At 34.0% G+C, this 24,772-nt stretch overlaps 1 protein-coding gene across 25 annotated transcripts in view; it reads right to left on the minus strand.

Moving 5' to 3' along the window:
- Positions 1 to 24,772, minus strand: part of LOC106879854 (zwei Ig domain protein zig-8) — a 550,351-nt gene that overhangs the window by 376,343 nt on the left and 149,236 nt on the right. For 20 of the 25 annotated variants that reach the window (XR_016243846.1, XR_016243844.1, XR_016243843.1 and 17 more), the window contains exon 3: positions 24,116 to 24,142. The exons of the other annotated variants lie outside the window; for them this stretch is intronic. Coding sequence is in view for 14 of the 20 variants with exons in the window: in XM_089361027.1 (XP_089217153.1) it covers positions 24,116 to 24,142 (27 nt within the window). In the remaining 6 variants the exon portion in view is untranslated. The remainder of the gene's footprint in view (positions 1 to 24,115; positions 24,143 to 24,772) is intronic. 25 annotated transcript variants of the gene reach the window in all.

Below are 24,772 nucleotides of genomic sequence, written 5' to 3' on the forward strand. Positions count from 1 at the left end.
GCATAGCTGAAACCCTCTTTATCATCATTAGGGTAGACCTGATGTTAAAGAATAACAACACATGGGAGCTAAAATGAAAGTTACAGTCAAAGCCTGTAGCATTTTAACCTGTTATGCTAAGTGACATTAAAACTACTGTGTCACTCTAATGATTTCATTATGAAAATATTAATGAAAATGACCTCTTATATTGACAGACATCTACAGAATTTGTAAGGAGAGCATCTGGGTGATTGAATTTACCACTAGGAGAATGACTGTCACTACTTATGTTATCCATAGATCAATTCCTTCAGCTCTCCACTCTCTCTGCCAACTACTTAACTGGTTTCACAAGAAGGCAAAATATTGACAGCTAAAAGATTACAATAAAGTAAAATAAAATAAAATGAAAATATAATGAAATGCTTAAATGTTCCTTCTAACAAAAGAAACAAGAATTTCATTTGATAAAGAACTTGTTTTGGAAAAAAAAATTAGCTGCAGGTTGAGAGGAATTTTATTGTCTTTTATTTTTTCATATCTTGCTTTTGTTTTATAATCATGATATTCTTCACAAATATGATATATGATGCAGATATGGCTGTCTGGTTAAGAGATTCCCTTTCTATTTATGGGGTTTCAGATTCAAACCCACTGTGCTGTATTTTGAGTTAGTGTTTTCTACCATAGCCCAAGACTGAACGAAGCCTTATAAGTGAATCTGGTAGATGGAAATTTAAAGAAGCCCATCACAAATACATGTATATGTGTGTGAGTTTTTAAGAATTTGAGCACTACAAAAGTCACTCACTATGAGCGAGTTTGTTGTTGCTGTGATTTCAACTGTCAATAAATCATCTGTTGTCTCTGTGTTTTCAGAGACATGAAATGCGTGACCTCTTACTTGAAAAACAAGGTTTAGCAACAGGAAATGAATCCAGCTGTTCAACAATGCTTCAAAGATATTTTAGTCTAATCCATGATAGTATGAAACAACAGGCTTAAAACAAACGAATAAATGAAATATATGTATATAAAATATATATATATATTTACACACACACACACATGCGCAAATATATTTCTTAACTGCGAATACATAAAGAGTTACTCAAGGACAAGGCACTTAAGAAACTGATAACTACACTGGCATCAAACTGTTGGCCCTTTAGTAGATCCTATAGTGTACTGGGTTAAAAATTAACATCATATATATGGTATATGTGTTTGTGTCTATGATATATATTTAGATATGTATACATATATACAAATATATACATATATGCACACACAAATACATAGATACATATACATATATTTATATAAATACACACACAAATAATACATACATATATATATATATATATATATATACACATATATAGATACATATACATATATGTATATATATATACACACACAAATAATACATACATGCATATATATATATATACACATGTATATATATATATATGTGCATATATATACATATATATATATATGTATATACATACACATATGCATACATATATACTTATGTGTACATATATGGAAACATACATATATGTGATATGTGCATATATATATACATATATATATATATGCATACATACACACACACACACACACACACACGCACACACACACACACAAACACACACACACACTAAGGCATACACATATTCATACATATTTTTGATTTATTAAGACATGCATGCTGTTGAAATAAGGAAGAGGAGACTCTTTCAATAACTAGATTAAAGATAATGAGAATAATGAACACTGATATCTAAATTAATTATTTTCCAATCTACTAAAGAATATAATGAATAAGAAAAAGAAAACATTAAAAACAAGTAAATAATACCGACAACATCAACAACAACAAAAGATGTACATTCTCTTATCTTCAAGCATGGAGAGGATGCTCTACTTTTTTAATTCAATTTTTGAAGAATTCCTATTTAGCCTTTATTTTTATTATTATGATTATTATTTTTATTATTGTTATTATTATTATTATAACTTCATCATCAACATAATCATTATCATAACATTAGTAGTATTTTCATCATTATTATTATTATTATTATTATTATTATTATTATTATTATTATTATTATTATTATTATTTATTATATTTATTTACTTGACAGATATTTTAGAAAATAAAAGACTTAGCAAGAAATTTCTTCTGTGAATATCACACAGATTCACATTGCATTTTCTTTTTGTTTTAATTTTCAAATTTATTTTATTTTATATTATTCTATGCATTTTGTAATTGTTGATGTTTTAGTTTATTCATCTATATATTTATTTAATTATTTTTCTAGATATCATTCCCTAACAGAACCTTGAGGGCGGTTATAGATATGTCATCTTAAATGAATAGAATTTAAACACACATACACATTCACACATATATATACACTTGCTCAAACAAGTGTGCCTGTGTTTGCCAAAGAGTATGTGTGCATATATATATATATATATATATATATATATATATATACACACACACATATATATATATACATACATACATACATACATACAAGCATATATATATGTATATATACATACACACACACACACACACACACACACACACACACACACCTATGTGCATGCATTTCTGCATGAGTGTGTGTATGTGTGCATGTGAAAATGTGTATAAACATAAGCTTCATGTAGAAACAAACAAGCAAGATAATCTTCAAATATGTACGTATCAATTAGTTTCATTTTCCTTCTAATCTGCTCAACAAGTTGGATATATCTGCAAATTTAGGTATTTGCACAAATCTCTTTAGAAATTGATATGGTGTACCCTGTGTACCGCCTACAGACAATCAGAATGTTGACTTGCATGATACTAGAGTGGGAATTTAGGGTAAATCTTTCTATTTAAGCTGATCAACGGATTATATATAATTCTTCCAAAAATTAGCTAACTTTTGTACAAGCAATTTGAACCCAAAGTTTGCTAAATCATGAGTTCAAATCCTTCTTAGTGACAAACTATTCATCATTTCACACATACTTATTAGCATTGGTAGTTATTAGACAATTGCATACTAAAACAATGCTTAAAAGTGCACTTGGTTGCACTCAAACTCAATTTGAGAAATGTAAATGTGGTGAATGTATTTCTGGAGAGTTCTAGAAAGACAGAAACGCAACCTAGCCAGAATATATTTAAAAGTTCATTTTTTAAAATTGTTTTAATTAGATGATAGTGTTTTATTGTACTTTATTTATAGCCATGCAAATCTCTTTACATGTATGCATGTGCATACATATATGCATGTATATTTTGATATGTTTGAGTATATATATATATATATATATATATATATATATATATATATATATATATATATATATATATATATATATATATATACATATATATATATATCATCAACTTCTTAGACATCTCATCAGATCTATACTATCCTTACACAAGCCTAACAAAACATTGCAATATGTCCACTCAAATTCTACTCATCCTACATCAATCATAAATCAAATAGTCAAAAGCATCTCTATTAGAATCTCTAAGTCATCTGCAAATAAGCAAATTTTCAACAACATAGCTGGCTATTATAATGAAGCTCTTAACAGAAGTGGATACTCTGGAAAGACCAATTATATACCGAATCCAAACAAACTAGGATTCTACACTATGAAAGTGTACATTAATCAAGTCACAAACCTAGACAAACAAAGCATTCTTACACAGCTCTAATTAACTCTAGCCTCTCAGGGTTAGTTCTATTACAAACTCTAATAACACTACTCACACTTCCAACAATACTAGCATTAAAAGAAAAAACAGAAATATTAAAATTACCTGGTATAACCCCCTTTTTAATCTTCAGGTAAAAATTTTCTGCCTAAAATTTTCTTTTCTCTACTTAAAACTAACATTCAATCACACCATAAATATTTCCAAATTTTTAACAAGTATACAATTAAGCACTTCTATTCCACAACCAAAACCTATTTAGGGAAGGAAATCCAGAAACTGCTCTTATAATCAGAATAAGATTAATTTTAAAATGTGTATGATCTGTCAAGTTTGGGGTGATACTAGTTATATTACACTGACTCCCTGCAGCTCTAGGGATAATGTTATCAGCACTATCCACCTCCATCACATTCTAGGATGGTATTATTGAATCTGACCCCTTTCCTTTTTATCCTGGGGTTGGTATTGCTGCTCTTTCCCATACCCCAATGAACATATGCCCTTGGATCTATCATAGGAAACAATAGTATTTATTAATCATCATTTGGTACAGTGTTATTCCTTCCTTAGTCCTTAACAATGAACTGTGAAAAGGGAGGGGGACCTGTTTTGTCAGCCTTATAGACTGAGGCAAATATAATTCTATGTTTTGTTCCCAGGAACCAACAGTACAGCTGTATCACAAGTTGTAGCTTGTAAGTAACCTTGAGGAGTCATGGTCCATTATTGCAACTTCTTAACCCTAAAGTTGTTGCACCTTTAGAAATTTCATCTTAATTTTATATTTTATTTTTTGCATTATTCAGGAAAAATAATAATTAGAAAATAAATTTTAAAAAAAACATATATTACAGTCAATAATAAAAATTGTTCCAAAAAGAATTATTCTTTCTTTCAAATCTTTTGGTGGGGAAAAAAATAAAACTACTAAAGACAAGAAATTTGAACAGAAAGGAAGGTTCATTTCTGTGAATCTTCAGCAGCATTCCATCATTATTCTAAGATAGAAGTGAATCATTTCTCACAATAACGAGAGAGTGAACATTTAGCTTCCAGTTAATGAATACATTAATTCTACACTATTTAGATTCTTCAGTATGTTTTTCAGTTCTGCCAAGTGTACAGTGTTGATGTTACAGTACATTAAGCTTCAACCCACGCAGTCCCTGTCTCTAGTTGTACAATCACACAAGTAATTTCAAAACATAACAGAACACTACCCCCAACAACAGACCACATAAAGGAAAGCATCTACAAAGGCACGAAATTTGCTAAAAATAGCAGCCTAATATCTCTCACACTACTCTATAATATCTTAAAGCAAGGTAAAATACATTACCTGGTAAATTTTAGAAATATTAAGTCTCTTAAAAGAAAGAAAAACAAAAAAAAAAACTGGGATGATCAAGGCTGGAATGCAGTTGATCATAGTGCTCTTGATCAGGGTTGACCTTGGGCTAAACAACAACACAAGTCTGAAAATAATAACCCATCCACTGGAATGAGACAGACTCAAAAGTACACCCTTACAAAAAATGACAGCAGCCTCAATACTCTTATGAAGCCATATACACTCTGCTGGGATACACATCACCATTTGTGTGTGTGTGTGTGTGCATATATATATATATATATATATATATATATATATATATCATCATTATCATCATCATCGTTTAACGTCTGCTTTCCATGCTAGCATGGGTTGGACGATTTGACTGAGGACTGGTGAAACCAGATGGCTACACCAGGCTCCAATCTGATTTGGCAGAGTTTCTACAGCTGGATGTCCTTCCTAATGCCAACCACTCCGAGAGTGTAGTGGGTGCTTTTACGTACCACCGGCACAAAGGCCAGTCAAGCGGTACTGGCAACGGCCATGCTCAAAATGGTGTATTTTACATGCCACCTGCACAAGAGCCAGTCCAGCGGCACTGGCAACGATCTCGCTCGCAACGCTGGGCATAGGTGCCATCACGATTTCGCTTTCGCTTGCCCCAAGTTTCGTGTCCAATGAAGGAGACGACGTTGGCATGGGTAGCTGGTTAATAACTGGCTAATAAAACACAGTTCACTGCAATAGCAGCAGAATTGGCTAAGAAAGGAAACAATGAAAGAGCCCTGTGTTTGGGTTAAAAACACACCTTTTTCTATTGATGAGAAATCTTCTAAATAAAACTAGAGGAACACACAAGCATAAATAAGATACATATGCATACATTATATGTATGTATGTATAAATATATGTAAGTATGTATTTGTACATGGCATAGGAAAAAGGATGTTAAATGATGGCAACAATGTATATATGTGTGTACGTATAATGTAAATTGAACAGGATGACTAAAAGGTTTCCTGCAATCAATCTTATGGTCAGCTGTACATCAGTAGACTAAGCAAAAGTGATCAATAACAGTTGAATGGTTTAAATAGTATTTGGTGCTTTCAAATATTTTATATGGTTTCTGACATTAATTGCTATTAATCATAAGTTAGGTAGGACTATGTTAACGACCATGGGGAAGAATTTGAACCTGTTCCAGTTGGCTGAAATAAACTCCTTTCCTTTTTTTGTTTAAGTCCCTAATAATGCAATTAATTTTAATTGAACCTATAAATGAAATTAATTTATTTAAGGTAAAAATAAAAAGTGTGGTTAGAGAAAAACATAATGAGGATGTAGATAACATTGTGTAACAGATTTTTGTACTTGGGCAGGAACTGTTTTTTCCTATTTGCTTATTCTCAACAAAGTATGAAAAATGGCTAATATTTCCTTCAAATTTTGCTTCTGTTACATTAATTCAAACTGCCCCCAAAGAATCCTTCTCAACACATGGCTATGATGCTCCCCCACTACTCCTGATCAGAAATGCACATATTGTTGGCAACTAAGGGAAATGCTAGGGTGGTGAAGATCAAGCAACAGACAAACAAACCTGGCATTGAGCAGAATATTTGCTACGACAATATTTCTGTCTCAGCAACTCAACACTGAACCTATCTCAAATGTAATGGAAAATAGGTCAGTTTCAAAACAGGTCACAAAAGCAAAGTTTGAAGGGAATAGTAGTCACTTCCTTCGATTTCTAGATAGAAGCAAATAAGAAATAACACTTAATGACCAAAGACAAAAAAAATTTAACCCCATAACATTGGTTTACCTAAATTTATGGGTGCTGTGTACTTGCTTTGGAGCAGATGATGAAAATATACACAGCCCTACCTGTTTGTGTACTGGTTGATATAAATATCCGCTATTACACACAGAATCGATAATAGAGAATGCCGTACAAATTTCAAGGAATCTGATAGGTTTGTTTGACTCTTCATGTAAATATTTCCAACTCAGTTCAAGACTTCATCACCATAATAGTATAAAAGCAGCAGTTTTTGGCAGTTACACTACCATTTCCACTATGACTTCCTATCAAATTCGTTCATATTCATCAAATTTTTCTGGTCCTTCATGGAATTTACAGTCGTATCCAGCCATGCCAGTTTCATCGAATTTACACTTTTCGCAGTGATGACAGTTTAGATAAATAAACAGTGCATGTTTTGTTATGCGCTGATTGCTAATCTCGGCTGAGATGATTATTGTCACTGTAACCTAGTTGCCTGATAAAAAGCCATTTTCATAGGGTTAAAATTTGTTACAGTGTAAACAAATTGAATGAATTTACAGATCTGTTGTCAATATAATTTCATCTAAATTTTATGAAATTTGAATCAAGCAAAAAAAAAAAATACATTGTGTGTTAAATGATGGGTGCAAACGTATTCCTGAGGGCTGTTGAGTTTGCTTCAGGCATCATACTTAACAGTTATTCTAAAAGAATAATGTGCTGCAACTACAAAATTTACAAAACTTCAAATTCCTTCTTTCACTCTATTTACATATTGCTAGTAAATACTCATAAATTTGTTTACCAATGACTATCTCTCATTCACATGATTCAGGGTTCAATTCCACTGTGTGACACCTTGGGCAGGTGTCTTTTACTATAGCCTTAGGTCAGCTAAAGCCATATGAGTAGATTTGGTAGATGGAAACTGAAAGAAGATTGGTGCACACATGTGTGTGTGTGTCTTTGTGTCTGTGTTTGATCCTCACCACTGCTTGACAACAGGTGCCGGTGTGTTTTTATCCTGATAATTTAGTAGTTCAGCAAAAGAGACCTACAGAATAAGTCCCAGACTTAAAAAAAAAAAAAATAGTAAGTAATGAGGTTGATTCATTCGACTAAAAATTCTTCAAGGTGATGCCCCAGCATGGCCTCAGTCTAGAGACTGAAGCAAGTAAAAGATACACTACAACAGCTCCCTAGTATTTATTTAATCTTCTTTTTATTTGTACCATATGTGAATTAGCATTTTCTTCATATTTCTCCCTTACCCTAATCTTAAATATTTACACACAATTTTTTATCAATACCAGAACTAATTTATAATTACCTATTTCCTTACCTCTATCAGATTATATATGATTATATATGCTTATTAACCATAAGATACTCATAACTTATCATACGTGCTCATTATATTTTCACCTAATGCTTCCAACCTAATGTCGTCCTCATAGTAGTAATCTTAGTTACTCTGAGAAATTTTCTCACCAACTACTTTATTGTTATTATTAATGACTTGTAGGTACACAGTATTACATAACAGCTCCTGAGTATGTGTTTAATATGTAAACTGCTATATACAGTGGTTATTTAAGCAATGATTTCGTGGATGATTAATAGGTTAGATGGTTGCTGATGAAGGGGCAAAAACTCAGGAAATTTGGCTTATATGCCCGTTACCCGTTTTTTTCATTTTCAATCTCATTGTTTGTTTACATCTGATGTCTCAGATATGAAACATCATAACAAAATCAGTGCTGGCTACAATTTACTCTTTTACTCTTTTACTTGTTTCAGTCATTTGACTGCAGCCATGCTGGAGCACCGCCTTTAGTCAAGAAAATCGACCCCAGGACTTATTCTTTGTAAGCCTAGTACTTATTCTATCGGTCTCTTTTTGCCGAACCGCTAAGTTACGGGGATGTAAACACACCAGCATCAGTTGTCAAGCGATGGTGGGAGGACAAACACAGACACACAAACACACATACATATATATATATATATATATATATATATATATATATATATATATATATATACGACGGGCTTCTTCCAGTTTCCGTCTACCAAATCCACTCACAAGGCTTTGGTCAGCCCGAGGCTATAGTAGAAGACACTTGCCCAAGGTGCCATGCAGTGAGACTGAACCCAGAACCATGTGGTTGGTAAGTAAGCTACTTACCACACAGCCATGCAATTTATACAGGGTAACTTTACATTAACTTGTTTGCATTTAAACTGGTTATATCTGGTGCAAAATATTCTACTTGTTTTACATTGAAACTGATTAGATCCAAACTCTCACAATGCCATTCTAAAAATACAGAATCACAAAACTGAAATCTCAAGGCTTCAAGACAATGCATGATTAATTCAAAACAATGTGAATAAATAAGCATTACATTTGACAAAGTAATTTGAACACTAACGAGTTAAGGAGCGGAACGTGCGACTTCCTGAAATTCAGACTGCCTCATGGTCCCAGCAGACAAAATAGAAAAGGCGTGGGTCCAGAGGATGGTGAGAGAGAGTCAGTGGAATAGCCTCTGTGGCTTACAGGGCTCACACTTACGGATAGCCACCTCCGCCCCGGGAGTGGTTCACAGGGATGAGGTTCCAGGGCTGGGAATACCAGAGGTCTCCACTGTCACAGGCTCGACCATAGACCTGTCAGAGAATAACCAATACCTTGACTGTTCGCTTTTCTCAGCCTGACAAGCAGCCGAGGCAAGGCTATACATTTTAGCATTATACACACATCATTATGTATTTTCTAACATCTAAATTATTTTTCCTAGCTTATTAAAATTCTGGCAGAATTATTGGCACATTGAAAGAAGCACTTAGCAGCATTTCTTCTGGCTCATTACATTGTGAGTTCATATTTTGCCGAGACCAACTTTGCCTCCCCTTCATTTTGTGGTTGATAAAACACAAGAGCCAACAGACAACTGGGTGGGTGGGGTGGGGTGATGTAATTGACAACCACTCTTTTCACAAAATTGCAGTTCATGTACCTGATGGTGATGATGACGACGACGACGATGACGATGGAGGAGGAGGAGGAGGAGGAGGAGGAAGTGGAGGAGGAGGAGAAGAAGGAGAAGAAAGAGAAGAAAGAGAAGGAGAAGAAGGAGGAGAAGAAGAAGAAGAAGGAGAAGAAGAAGAAGAAGAAGAAGAAGAAGAAGAAGAAGAAGAAGAAGAAGAAGAAGAAGAAGAAGAAGAAGGCGGCAGCAATGGGCTGATAGGAAACTTAGCCTGCATTTCATCCATCTTTACATTCTGAGTTCAAATGCTGCCAAGATCAACATTGCCTTTTGTTCTCTCAGGGGTTGATGGAATAAATACCAGACAAATACTTGGAGGTCAATGTGATCAACTATTCCCCTTCCTCAGAATTTTAGGCCTTGTTCCTGTAGTTGAATTACTCTTCGCAGCAGTAGTAACAGTAGCAGTAACAGTAGTAGTAGTAGAAGCAGCAGCAGCATCCCTGCTATCATGACTCTTTATCAATCATTTACATTATCTTTATTTTTGCTATTATTATTATAAGCATTATACTATTGTTATTATTATTATTATTTTATGAATCTGAACATAACTTTAAACTTTGTTCTTGTATTACGCATATTTTATATTTGTGCTATTTTTTTTCTTTTCTTTTACCATATTTTTATACTTTATAATGATATTAGTTTTAAAATTATCTATATAGTCAGACTTCTAAAATTCTGTATGCTTAAATATATATTTTGTAATAGATCTTAAGAATTCAATTACGAAATAATTTGGTGAATTCCTCTCATCTTTGTAAGCTTTATAAATTAGTATTCATCGATATTTTATGTTGTTATGTTGTATATTTAATTTATATTCAATTGTACAAGCAAACTATTGGCTATAGTTTTAGTTGTTTTCTTCATGAATATGTCTTATAGGGTTCGATCTGTCTTTAAAGCAGAGCAATTCATTAGTATATACTACATGTAAATAATATATATCTTTTATCTTTTACTAGTTTCAGTGATTTAGACTGGGGCCATGCTGGAGCACCACCTTCAAGAAATTTTTAGTTGAATGAATCGACCCCAGTACTTTGTCTATTTTTTAAGCTTGTTACTTATTCCATCAATCGCTTTTGCCAAACTGCAAAGTTACGGGTCGTAAACACATCAACACCCTTGTCAAGTGGTGGTGGGGGGTCAAACAGAGATACAAAGACACACACACACACACACACACACACACATATATATATATACATATATATATGGATTGTATGTAGAAAACAAATCCAGAGAAGAAGCACACTGAGATGTAGAGCAGTAAATATTAAAAATGGAGAATACATATACATATATATATATATATATATTTATATATATATATATATATATATATATATATATATATATATATATATATATATATATATATATATATATATATATATGTATGTATGTATGTATGTATGTATGTATATATATAATATATAGGTGTAGTCTTGGTTGTGTAGTAAAAGCTTGCTTCCTAACCATATATTGTTCCAGGTTCAGTCCCACTGATGGCACCTTGGGCAAGAGTCTTCTACCATAGTCTTGGGCTGATCAAAGCCTTGTGAGTGAATTTCAGAAACTGAAAGGAACCCATCATAAATATATATATCCGCACGCATATGTGTGTGTGTGTGTTTGAGTCTGCATTTGTCCCCTATTACCATTTGAAAACCGATGTTGGTGTATTTATGTCTCCATAACTTATTGATTGAGCAAAAGAGACCAACAGAATAAGAACTAGGATTAAAAATAAGCCCTCGGGTCAAATTGTTTGACTAAAAACCCTTCAGGGTAGTGCTCCAGCATGGCAGCAGTCAAATGGCTGAAACAAGTAAAAGTTACAAGATATATACATGTAAATTGTTCTTGTGGCACCAACACTATGTATAAACTTATATATCATCACCAGTTAATGTCTATGTTACAAGCTGTCATGGGTAGGATATTTGAAAGAATCTGATGAATCTATGGACTATGCTATGTAGCATTGTCTGTTTTGGCATGGTCTCTATGGTTAGATGCCCTTCAAAAACAGCAATGCACACACACACACACACACACACACACATTTCTGTCTTGTCAGACTTGTACTCCACAGCAGAAATGTTAAGACCGGTGCCCCTCGTGGTGAGGATCACACTGCAAAAGACCTGAGGCACATAAAAGTGCCCATGCGGCAACACATAAAAGCACCCATGTGGGGACCATGTAAAATCACCCATGTGGTGCCACATAAAAACACCCAGCACACTGCTGAGCGGCTGGCAATAGGAAGGGCATCCTGCCGTAGAAACCAACCCAAATCAGACGAGAGTCTCTGGTGCAGCTCCCCAGCCTGCCAGCTCTGGTCAACTGTCCAGCCCATGCCAGCATGGACAACAGACATTGAACAATGATGATGATGATGATGATGATAAATTCACATATAATTCAACAAGTGAACCAGTGCCTACAATTTTGTCACCTATTATCTGAATGTATTTGTTAAAGGATTTAATTTGTCAGAGTCACGGAGTACACTACATTATATTGTGGTTTTATTTCATTTGTCTATTGGTAAGAACTAACACATATATATATACATATACATGTGTATGCGTGTGAGTGTGCAAATCTATGCTATATATCATTAATATATTTAATATTTTTCTGGTTCTTTTCAAGTAATGATATTTCTGATTATATAGTGGGTGGGGGGACTTGAGTGTATTTTTTGTATACTATAATATTTTTCCAATTTGTTTCTTATGTGTACATGTGTGTGATGCATAGCTATGTGTATGTTTGGATGTGATTATATATTCTGTATGCGTGCATGTGTGTGTGTGTATGTATGTGTGCGTGAGTAGGTATGTGTATACGTGTATCTCTTCCCTTTCTTACTCTCACCACTTTCTCTCCCACCTTTCCCCCCACCTCTCTGTCACCCGCTCGCATTTCACTTCATTTCCATGCTAGTAAAGTTACACATATGTATTTCTTAAGCATTATTTTGCAGCTGGATACCTTGTTTTGTTGCTAACCCTTACTGGTTTTTCAAAAAATGGGATCTTTTCTTCTACGCATTTCCAAGAGCACAAAGAGTGTGGAAGATGTGTCGACAATAGGAATGATAACATCATCTCTTGTAACTTACAAAGAACTACAATTATAAACAAAACACACCTCCATACATACATATATATATATATATATATATATATATATATGTGTGTGTTTATATATTTATACATATATATATTATATACACACATATTACATACATATTCATATATATACATGGTTCAATGGGTAAAATGTCACCATATTATATTTTTAATTTCGCGCATGTGCCTTGTTTTTGATTTTGTTGACTACACAGTATGGTGGGGTCAGTTGGGCACTGTCTGTGAGAAAACCGGCACCATGACGCGATTCACTATGACAGAAATTTGGGAATGACATGCTGTACTGCTTGGCATTCATGCTAAAAGCTCCAATGCAAACATTTCAGAGTGTTAGGGTGTCAAATCTGAGGACATATAGTGAGAGTGATAAAAATCAAACATCCAGTCAACATCATGGTGTCTGGAATGATCATTAGCAATGTTGACGTTATGCCTCCATTCATCTCCCCACACAGCCTCACACTCAATACGGAGGCCTATATCAATTGCCTGGAGGAGGTAGTGCCACCCTGGGTCAAGAGGGTGACTGCTGATAGACCCTATGTCTGGCAGCAGCACTCTGCACCATGCCATACAAGCATGAGAACCCAGTCATGGCTGTCAGACAATTTCTGTGACCACATCACTCTTAACATCTAGCTACCTAACTCCCCAGACTTCAACCCTCTTGATTATTATATGTGGGGTGCATTTGAAAGAGCGACCAACAAAACTCCTTGTAACACAAAGATGAACCGAAGACAAAGATTATGGCAGCATTCACCAACTTAAAGAAGGAGACCATCCAGAAGAGTTTCAGGAAATTCCAAAGTCATCTGTTCCATAAACTGTAAAGCCCTCAAAAAGTGTAAGCCTTGCCAGAATTAAAATCTCATGAAGGACGAACACACAAAACGAACCTTGGTTCTTTTCCCTAATACTATATATTTATATTTTATACTGTGAAACTTAATTTAATTTTAATTTTTAATAAATTGAATTTAATTGAGCTTTTACCTGTAAATTTGCATTTTTATCCCTAATAATATTATATATATATATATATATATATATATATATATATATATATATATATACACACACACACACACAACGGAAGATCTTTCAGTTACCGTCTACCAAATCAACTCACAAGGCCTCAAGAGTTTGGTTGGCTCAGGAGCTATAATAGAAGACACTTGACCAAGGTGCCGCACTCTGGAGTGAACCCAGAAGCAAACTTCTTGCCACACAGTCATACCTGCACCTACAGTGACACACACACACACACACACATGCATACATATGTACTTGTATGGTTATTATGTATAAATGCCTGATCTTTCTTACAGTAATACCTTATCTCTTTAGATTATCAGCTATAATTGCCTGTATCAATAGACATTTCCTATATACGAGTATCTCTTCCCGTTCTTACTCTCCATCATTATCATCATCGTCGTTTAACGTCCGCTTTCCATGCTAGCATGGGTTGGACGATTTGACTGAGGACTGGTGAACTAGATGGCTACACCAGGCTCCAATCTGATTTGGCAGAGTTTCTACAACTGGATGCCCTTCCTAACGCCAACCACTCCAAGAGTGTAGTGGGTGCTTGTACATGCCACTGGCGCGAAGGCCAGTCAGGCAGTACTGGCAACGGCCATTTTCCATAATTCATACATGCAACTACTACAGTAGAAACCAGTGGAATTTTTTAATTCTGTCTTATATAAAGGTATCCCTTCCTTAATGATGCTTTGTTTTAAATCAACAAATTCAAATTTAATAAAATTTGAAGAGAAAGACTTAACACCTATTTAAAATCTTGTACACTGATTCTCTAAATCATTGTTTCAATTTCCTTCAACAATACCTTTTTTAAGTGATATATATATCTTTCATCTATTGCTTTTAATCTCCATCAAAAGCTGTTTTATTAGTGACTGCAATTTCTTTTGTTTTATGTTTTACTTTTCTTTTGTCTTAGACAACTTTCGGCCAAGTTTAACTTCTTTATTAAATTTTTGTAACTTTAGTTATCTCTGATGAGGCAGAATAACTGAAACAAGTAACTGCTTACATATAAGATAACACAGAATAAATACAATGTACTCCATTACAGGCACTGAGTTCTTTCTTTAAATTTCTACATTCCTTCTTTGAGCAATCATGTTCACCTATCAGTCTATTTCTTTATCTCTCTATCTATCTCTCTTTCCGATTCTTTATCTAAATACTTCTCTCTTCCTATCTCGCTCTCCACACACACACACACATGTTTATATACATAGACACATGTATACCTGTATGTTTAGATATGTGTGTGCGTGTATGCATATGCCTATGTATGTAGGTGGTATCCATAATAGATAGATAGATAGATAGATAGATAGATAGATAGATAGATAGATAGATAGATAGCAAGATAGATATCTCATTATATAAGGGGGAAATAACCATGACAGAGAAGATAAAAGATTCTATTGTTCTACCAAGGATAAAAAGCAGGAAATCTTTCAGAATTACAAACACAATGTAATTTTGTTTTGTCTTATGTATCCTTTTTTCTTGCTTTGTTTTTTAGTATGGAAATACTTGAAGTAAAAATACGTATGATACCGCATTATATATATATACATACATACATATATATATATATATATATATATATATATATATATATATATATATATATATATGTGTGTGTGTGTGTGTATATATGTATGTATATATATATACATATATATATATATATATATATATATATATATATATATATATATATATATATATATATACATATATATACACATACATGTATACATACACACACATATGCACACACACATTATATATGTGTGTGTGTGTGTGTGTGTGTATCATTAGATATTATATGATATGGAAAGAACAATATTTGCAAGCTAGTAATCTTTCAAATGGTTGTTGCTTAATAAATCAAAATATCAACCGATTCCATGCCAACTCTATCTGTTGAAGATTTCTCTATCCCTTGCCAATCTCTTGCACGAATAAACATTAAATTGGAAAGCTATGCCTGATGATGCCTTACAGTGAGACGGGGAATAAATTTGATATAAATGTTATATTTTGTCTATATGTTATAATTTCATATATGTAGGTTCATATTTACATTTTGTTGTTGTTGTTGTTATTGTTCTTGTTTATTGTAGTCTTCACCCACACAGATTTTCTGTAACGGAATATATATAGTTGTTTAGCCTCTTGGTCAGAATTTGATAGTATGTGTGATGTGATGTGTGTGTGTATGTCTCTATCTATCTATCTATCTATCTATCTATCTATCTCTATCTATCTATCTATCTATCTATCTATCTATGTATCTATCTATCTGTTAACAAAAACATTCCAATGATGACCATTCCATATTTTGATTTATGTGTTATTCTTAAACATAGGTAACCAGCAATATATTTTCCCAATGTATCCATTCTTGTATTTGAGGAAGATTCGGATGCTATTTCTAAGCAAATTTGTGTCCCACGTAATGGTTTCCTTGTCAGATCAACTGTGAATGTTTTTGGTTTTTTTTTATTATTATTGTAAGAGCAATGGAGCTGGCAGAATTGTTAGAACCTGGAAAAAATGCCATATTGTATTTCTTCTGGCTCTTCAAAGTCTGAGTTCAAATCCTGCCAAAGTCAACTCTGCCATTCATCTCTCAGGGGATAATAAAATAACATATGAATCTAGTGTGAGGATTCATATTGACTGATCCTCTCCCTTCAAAATGGCTGTTCTTGTGCCTATATTAGAAACAATGGTTAATGTTGTTGTTGTTGTTTAGTCTCAGCTCAGTCCTTATCAACCAGATGTATCATCAAAGATGTTCTAGATGTGACATTCACACCTAGAACATTATCCAATTGTGACCAAGAATGTAAGAGAGCTGTGGTTGTCATTTCTAGCAGGTTCATTGATGACATAGAGGTGGAAGGGATATAGTCCCTCTTTTTCAGTTATAATAACATTGCATTGATATAACTTCATTGCTTAGCACTCCCTCTCCGTTATATATATATATATATATATATATATATATATATATATATAGTTATACTTGGGGGATGGTTATATTTTGCCAATAACTGTTTCAACACACGATTTCATTTCAAGAATCTTATAATGCAAATAAATACATACATATACATGCGTATGTATTTATATATGTGTGTGTGTGTGTATGTGTATATATATATATATATATAGATAGATAGATATAGATATATATATATATATATATATATATATATATATAGAGAGAGAGAGAGAGAGAGAGAGAGAGAGAGATGGGGTGGGTATATATATATGTGTATATATATGCATTTTGACATTAATCTAGACATGTTATTTTTCTCTCCATTTTCTATCCTCATTCCTTTCTATTGAAAAGCATAGGTTCGGAACATCAAAGATGTTTCCATTTTACCTGAGCATCAAACTAATATCCCTTGTTTGTTGTTTCCTCACCTACTTCGGTCTTTTGCTTTCCGTACATTTGAATCATATATGTATACATATATATATATATGCGTGTGCATGTGTGTGTGTGTGTGTGTGTATCTATTGTGGAATCACTTGTCATAGGCAGTAGAGAAGGGTTCTGCAATTTCTTGCTCAACAACCTGCACAGGTGATTTGTTTATAGCAATTAAATGTTTGTGTTGGCACATTAACTCATTCCCTCCATCAAATCAACATTACTTGTACAGGTGCACAGTCTGCTGCATGTTAGATGTTAAAGTAGGCACTGAGCAATGCGAGATGAAGTGTTTTGCTCAAAAACACAAACCCCATGCTTGGTCTGAGAATTGAACCCATGTCTCACAATTATGAGTGTAACACACTACCACTAGACCACACACCTAAAACTATCTTCCTATATATATATATATATATATATATATATATATATATATATATATATATATATATATAAACTTTTTAACTCCTTTCAGCTCGAGAGCTGCAGTCATGCTGGGGCACTACCATTGAGTGTGTGTATGTGTGTGTGTGTATGTATATATATATATATATATATATATATATATATATATATATATACACACACACACGCACACATGCATACAGTGGGTATGAAGATGCGTATGCAGGAATAGATAGTCACCTTGATTGGTGACAGTCAAATTCTTAAAAATCCAACTTCTTAATCAAAGTAAGGTACTCCAAAAGCAGGTAAATTCGTTGGAAGCAAAGACATTGAAGCAAATATCAAAGAAGAGAGATGAACAAACAATCAAAGGTGTATGAAATAAATTTACATCAATTTACATAATTTAATATAACTTACATAATGATACATAATTTAACATAATTTTACATGCTATAATCATGTGACAACTCAAATTCTACACACCTATAATTGTTGATTGATTGATAGATAGTCTGACTGACTGACAGACAGTTATAGTACATCTAACATATCTTGAAGTTTGGCATATTTGGAGAACTATATTTAGTATGCATTCATAGTACTAGATCTGGTGAATCTAGACCATTAGATCTGGTATATCTAGCCCATTAGATCTGGTATATCTAGACCATTAGATCTGGTATATCTAGACCATTAGATCTGGTATGTCTAGACCATTAGATCTGGTATATCTAGACCATTAGATCTGGTATATCTAGCCCATTAAATCTGGTATATCTCACCCATTATATCTGGTATATCTAGACTATTAGATTTGGTATATCTAGACCATTAGATCTGGTATATCTATACCATTAGGTCTGGCAGATATAGACCATTAGATCTGGTATATCTAGCCCATTAGATCTGATATATCTAACCCATTAGATCTGGTATATCTAGACTATTAGATCTGGTATATCTAGACCATTAGATCTGGTATATCTATACCATTAGGTCTGGTGTATCAAAACCTTTAGTTATGGTAGATCTAAACCTTTACTTCTGGTTGGTCAAGACCATTAGATCTGGTATTTCTACATCATTAGATCTGGTAGATCTAGACCATTAAATCTAGTATAGCCAGAGAACAATATTTGTGTATCACACCTTGTCCCTACAACAGAACTACTTATGTACTCACAGGTTTTCAAGATAAGGGTTGGCTACAGCTACACATCAATAAAAACAATTTTATCAACAACTATAATAACAATAACAACAACATCAACAACAGTTGCAACAACAGAGTTAAGTAAGTTTCCTAAGAATACTGCTATGAAGTGATAATATATAGACAGATAGTTTGATAGTTTGGCAGCTAACCATCAGTGTGTCGTTAAAACTATCTTAATTTAATGATATTGCCCTCCACAAAACAAACCCCCTGTCATGCCCTTCACATTCTTAACCTCCCATAAATTATAGTCATAAACATAAACCGAAACATTTAACTCCCATAAATGCAATCCTAACAAAATTCCATAGATATTGCCGTCCATTAAATACAATATGAAATGAGATGCTGTTTGGTTTGTTTTGTTTTTAATTTATATTTATATTCTCCTGTTTTTCTTTTCTGTTATTAATTTATCGTTTGTTGCTTTTTTTTTTAAAAATTCCAACTGTATAAACATTGTCTATATTTCATGTCTGTGAGATATGAGACGAGACAGAAAATATTTCCATTGTGCATTTGTAATGTTGTGTAAATGCTTCATGACCCTAGAGGGTTGGGTCAACACAGAAGGTTTTTATCTACATATGTTGTTATACTGTGGCCAACATGCTAAGTGATATTATCCACTCCACTCCTCTGACCACATCTACAGCCTGATATTGCTGTTTGCGGTGAGGAATCAGTAACTAAAATTTAAGCAATTAAACTACATACTCACAAATTTTATGGACAAAAAATCTATAGTTTTAGATGTGGGAAAAAGATGTAATATTGTTATTTAACACCAGAACAACCATCATTGATCAGTTATGATCAAAGACACTCCAACCATGACCATTTCATGTTGTCTTTTACAGATATCTCAAACTACATTATCTAATATTGTCCTTTCTTAATAAAAATTATTGAATGCAATTTAAGTAAGATCTGGCTACTATTCCTAGCAAGTCAAGTGATCGCATAAAGCAGTGTTTCTCAACCCTTTTTAACCTATGGATCCCCTTAGATTCCCATTTTACTCACATGGCCCCCTCCTAAACAGTCAATGTTTTAAAAAGTCATATATCTTTATAATTATATATTGTTAGACATTTTATCTTTTACATGTTTCAGTCATCTGACTGCGACCATACTGGAGCACCAATCTGAAGATCTTTTAGTCATATGTATCAACCCCAGTACTTGTTACATTTTTTTTTAAAGCCTGGTACTTACTCTGTCGGTCTCTTTTGCTAAACTGCTAAATTACGGGGACATAAACACACCAACACTGGTTGTCAAGTAAAAGTGGGGAGGACAAACACACACACACACATATATACATATATATGTTGAGCTTCTTTCGGTTTCCATCTATCAAATCCAGTCACAAGGATTTGGTCGGTCCGAGACTACAGCAGAAGACACTCGCTTAAGGTGCCACACAGTGGAACCATATGGTTGGGAAGCAAGCTTCTTACCAGACAAGAAGAATAACCAATTTATTGCAGATAAATTTTAACAACAAATTCTTCTGGCATAAAGGCTAACACTGTAGTTGTGATATTTTAGTTTTCTTAGAGAAAAAGAGAAACTTGACTGATGTGAAAACCATTCCAGCGCTGAGTAGAAATATAAGTTACAAAATAAACACCCAACTGTAAAGAGTACCACCACACAGTAAGTAACAGGAGTATTGTATAATTGGTAAAACTGAGTTGAAAGATAATTCTGGGGGTCCTTATGGTATGGGTGGTGGTGGTGGTCATGAAAGAAATGAGGGTGTAAGGAAGTGCTGTTGGTGAAGGCTTGGATTGTAGTTGGAATGGGACTAGCTTGATCAATCAGACTAATGACTGATAGCATTCCAGCTTTGACAATCCCTTCTTTTCATGCATCAACAATTATAATGTCCAACAAGGTACATTTGTTTTAAAAACAGCAGGTAGGGTATGCTGATATGAAGGAGATTTGGTTGCTGTTTCTAGCATGTCTAGCGGCGGTGGTGGCGGCTGCTGTGGTGGCAGTGTTGGTGGTGGTGGTGGTGTTGGCTGCAGTGGTGGTGGTGGTGGTGTTGGCAGCAGTGGTGGTGGTGGTGTTGGCAGCAGTGGTGGTGGTGGTGCTTGTACCATTCAGTCCTACACACTCCATTCTATGTGTTCACAGAGGAAATCCAGCCCATCCTGTTCTTGTAAGAACCATCACAGAATGGTAAGACATGTCTGACATGTAAACTAATGAAATTATTATTAGTTCCAGTTGAATTGTTTAGCAACAGTCAACAACTCCCTAAATAACAGAAGTCTTCTGCTGCTGCTGCTGCTGCTGCTATAAACCAGGGCTGCTCTTTTGGGAGGGTACTGAAAAACTACCATGTTTATGTAGTGTGACGTGGTTGAATAAACAAATACAAGATATTCCCAGGGAGACTACAAACCAAGGAGGAAGCTTCTACATGGTCGCTAAACCTGCTACAAATAGCAGCTAAATCATCCTTAAACTGAACCCCACCATTGCATTTTACATTGTGGCTATCCTAATATAAGATATTAGGATAGCCACAATGGAAATGTAGTATTAGGTGGGATGGTCATGGCTGGAGTACCTTTAACGACAGAGCTGCTCGATCAGGATCAGCCTGATGTAAAACAACTGTAATAATAATAATACTATAAATGGGGGAGGGAGTAAGTGGCATTGGTATGAGATGTTGAAGCATTCATGCATTTCTTTTGAGTACGAGTGATGGAAGTGAAGTCAATGGCTCCATCAATTAAAAGAAACTCAAGTAACAAACTCACCTTGACTAAGTGTTTATCTCAATTTAACAGAACTCAACAGAACGGTAAATATCTCTCTCCTGCACACTCCACACTTAATTCCCTTCCTTTAGAATCTCATTAACTACAAGGGACATACTCAGTGTCAGTGGGGAATCCTTATTTGAAAATATCTTCATATTATGTGCGTTTAATCAGCAATGTGTTCTCTCTTACATTAACTCGAGTTATATATCTCATTAAGTCAGAGATCAAAGGTGGTATAAATTTGGGAAATGATACATAAGGGAGAATCTAGTTTAAACATATATTTACGCTATGAATTTGATACTTTTGAAATTCTTTCTCTTGGTTCCTGGCTTAAGTTAGATATGTTAGTTTAAGCTTCACTTAATTAACCGATATCAAACCTGTATTACATTGATAATGGAATTAACATATTTCGTCTGGCGTTTAATTGCAACAGCATCTCATTAATGCCTGTTGTGTAACTGATTTTATACAAAAGCTGGACAGGCATTGCAAGAAGCTATTTCGGTGAGACAGAATTAAGAATCTTAAAATCAACATATTTATGCTCAATAAGCCCAGACAACACCAACACATAGAGAGGGTGTCTAGTTATCCATTCATCACCTTCACACTGTGTCCATTCAGCCAACACCTATAACGTAATAAATTATATACTTCAGCACACATTATATAACGTAATTATTATGTGTGCGTATATAAACATCCTTTAATGTTGTTGTGAAAATTGTTTAAGGTTAAAATTCCAGCTATTGATTGAGAACACATGACCAGGAACTGGACTATAAGGATTTCAAGCCTTATTAGACTCTCTTCAGATCATGTGTACCTGAGTGATAATATTCTCTCTGATATAGCCATAATGCTTTATAAACACTACAGTAGTCAGTGTTAGTAAAAGATTTTAACCTTCCCTCTTGAGATGAGACTAAATCTCTCAGTCCAGCCTCCATAACATTGCAAACGAATGTGATGGTGCTTTAACAAACATCAGCCATTGTGAATTATATCTTTCACAATGCAGTGTATGGTGTAATATATAATGTGTAGATAAGTGTATTTGTATGTATGTATAAATTTGTACATGAAATTCAGTTACATATATATATATATATATATATATATATATATATAGACACACACACACACACACACACACACACACACACACACACGAGTTTCATGTTTGTATTAATTGGAGTCTTAGCTAGACTGTTTACATATATATGATGCACATGAACATAGTGTCTGCTTAAACAGTGTACACGTACACACACACACACACACACGCACGCACGCACATACACACACACACACACACACACACACACATATATATAAGCATGAGGATGCAGGATATCAGGCTTTACTACTACAATTAAAGCTGATATCCTCCATCGTCGTGTTATATTATTCTTATATTCATCTTATTCTGCAGTAGGATATTTTCCAGGGCTGGATACACATGTGGAACTCCTCTATGCATAACACGTGGTAGCCAAATAATGACATAAAAGTTCTTAAATGCACAGTATGAAGATTTTACCCAAACTATACTAAACATATATATGTATATCCAGTTCACATGTAGCTCTATCTCCCCAGTCAACATATACACACTGTGTCTATCTACCCTGTCAACTTCTACAAATTGTGACAATCCATCCAGTCAATATCTATGCACTGAGTTTGTCGATCCAGTCAACATCTATGCATTGTGACTGTCAATCCAGTCAACTTTTACATACTGTGTTATCCAGTCAACATCAACTCAGTGTGTCATCTTACCCTGTTAACATTATCTACACACTATGTCATTCTATCCTGTCAATATTTCTACACACTGTGTTTCTCTATCCAGTCAACATTTACACACTTATCTATGCATACAGTAAATATATACAGTCTGTGAGTCGCATAGGATGAAGAGAAAGTGGATGTGCTTCATCAGGTTTACTTAGCCATCAATAACACTATGTGTGTAGCTAGATTAGCTTCTACATGTATACTACATCACTAACCACTGTGTTTGTGTTTATGGGTATCTGTATGTATGTATATCACATTAGAAATTAACCATGAAGAGATTCACTTACTTGTATTATTCCAAATTTGGGACTTACCTGCAAAGGAAAATAAAAAGAAACTTTAGTTATATTATTCTTGAGGATTAAAGAAATGTTGGAGAGATCTGCATTGATTAAACAAACAAAACTACTGTATTAATTAATTGTATTAATTAATTTTTGAAAGTTGTTGTTGTTTAAACCAAGGTGATTCCTCATTCAACAGCTCAATGATTAAAGGGGTTCCAGCTATGACCATCCTGCATTTTATTTCCAAACAAGCAGTGAATCTGGATGGTCAACTGGCAAAATTATTAAAGCATTAGTCAAATACAGCATGACATTTAATCCAGCTCATTGCCTTTGAGTTCAAATCCAACTAAAGTAAACTTCCCCTTTTATCCTTCTGGAAGAGGGCATGCAATATAATAAAAAAAAAGGGTGGCAAGCTGACAGAATCATTAGCATACCGGGCGAAATGCCTAGCAGTATTTTGTCTGCTGTTATGTTCTGAGTTCAAATTCCGCCAAGGTCAGCTTTGCATTTCAACTTTTCGGGATCACTTAAATAAGTACCAGTGGTGGTGGACAAACATAGACACAAATATAACCACACACACATACACATATACACACATACACACACGTGTGTGTGTGTGTGTGTGTGTGTGTGTGTGTGTGTGTGTGT

Source organism: Octopus bimaculoides, chromosome 12 (genome assembly GCF_046866305.1).
Source record: "Octopus bimaculoides isolate indiv1 chromosome 12, ASM4686630v1, whole genome shotgun sequence".
Lineage (NCBI taxonomy): Eukaryota > Metazoa > Mollusca > Cephalopoda > Octopoda > Octopodidae > Octopus > Octopus bimaculoides.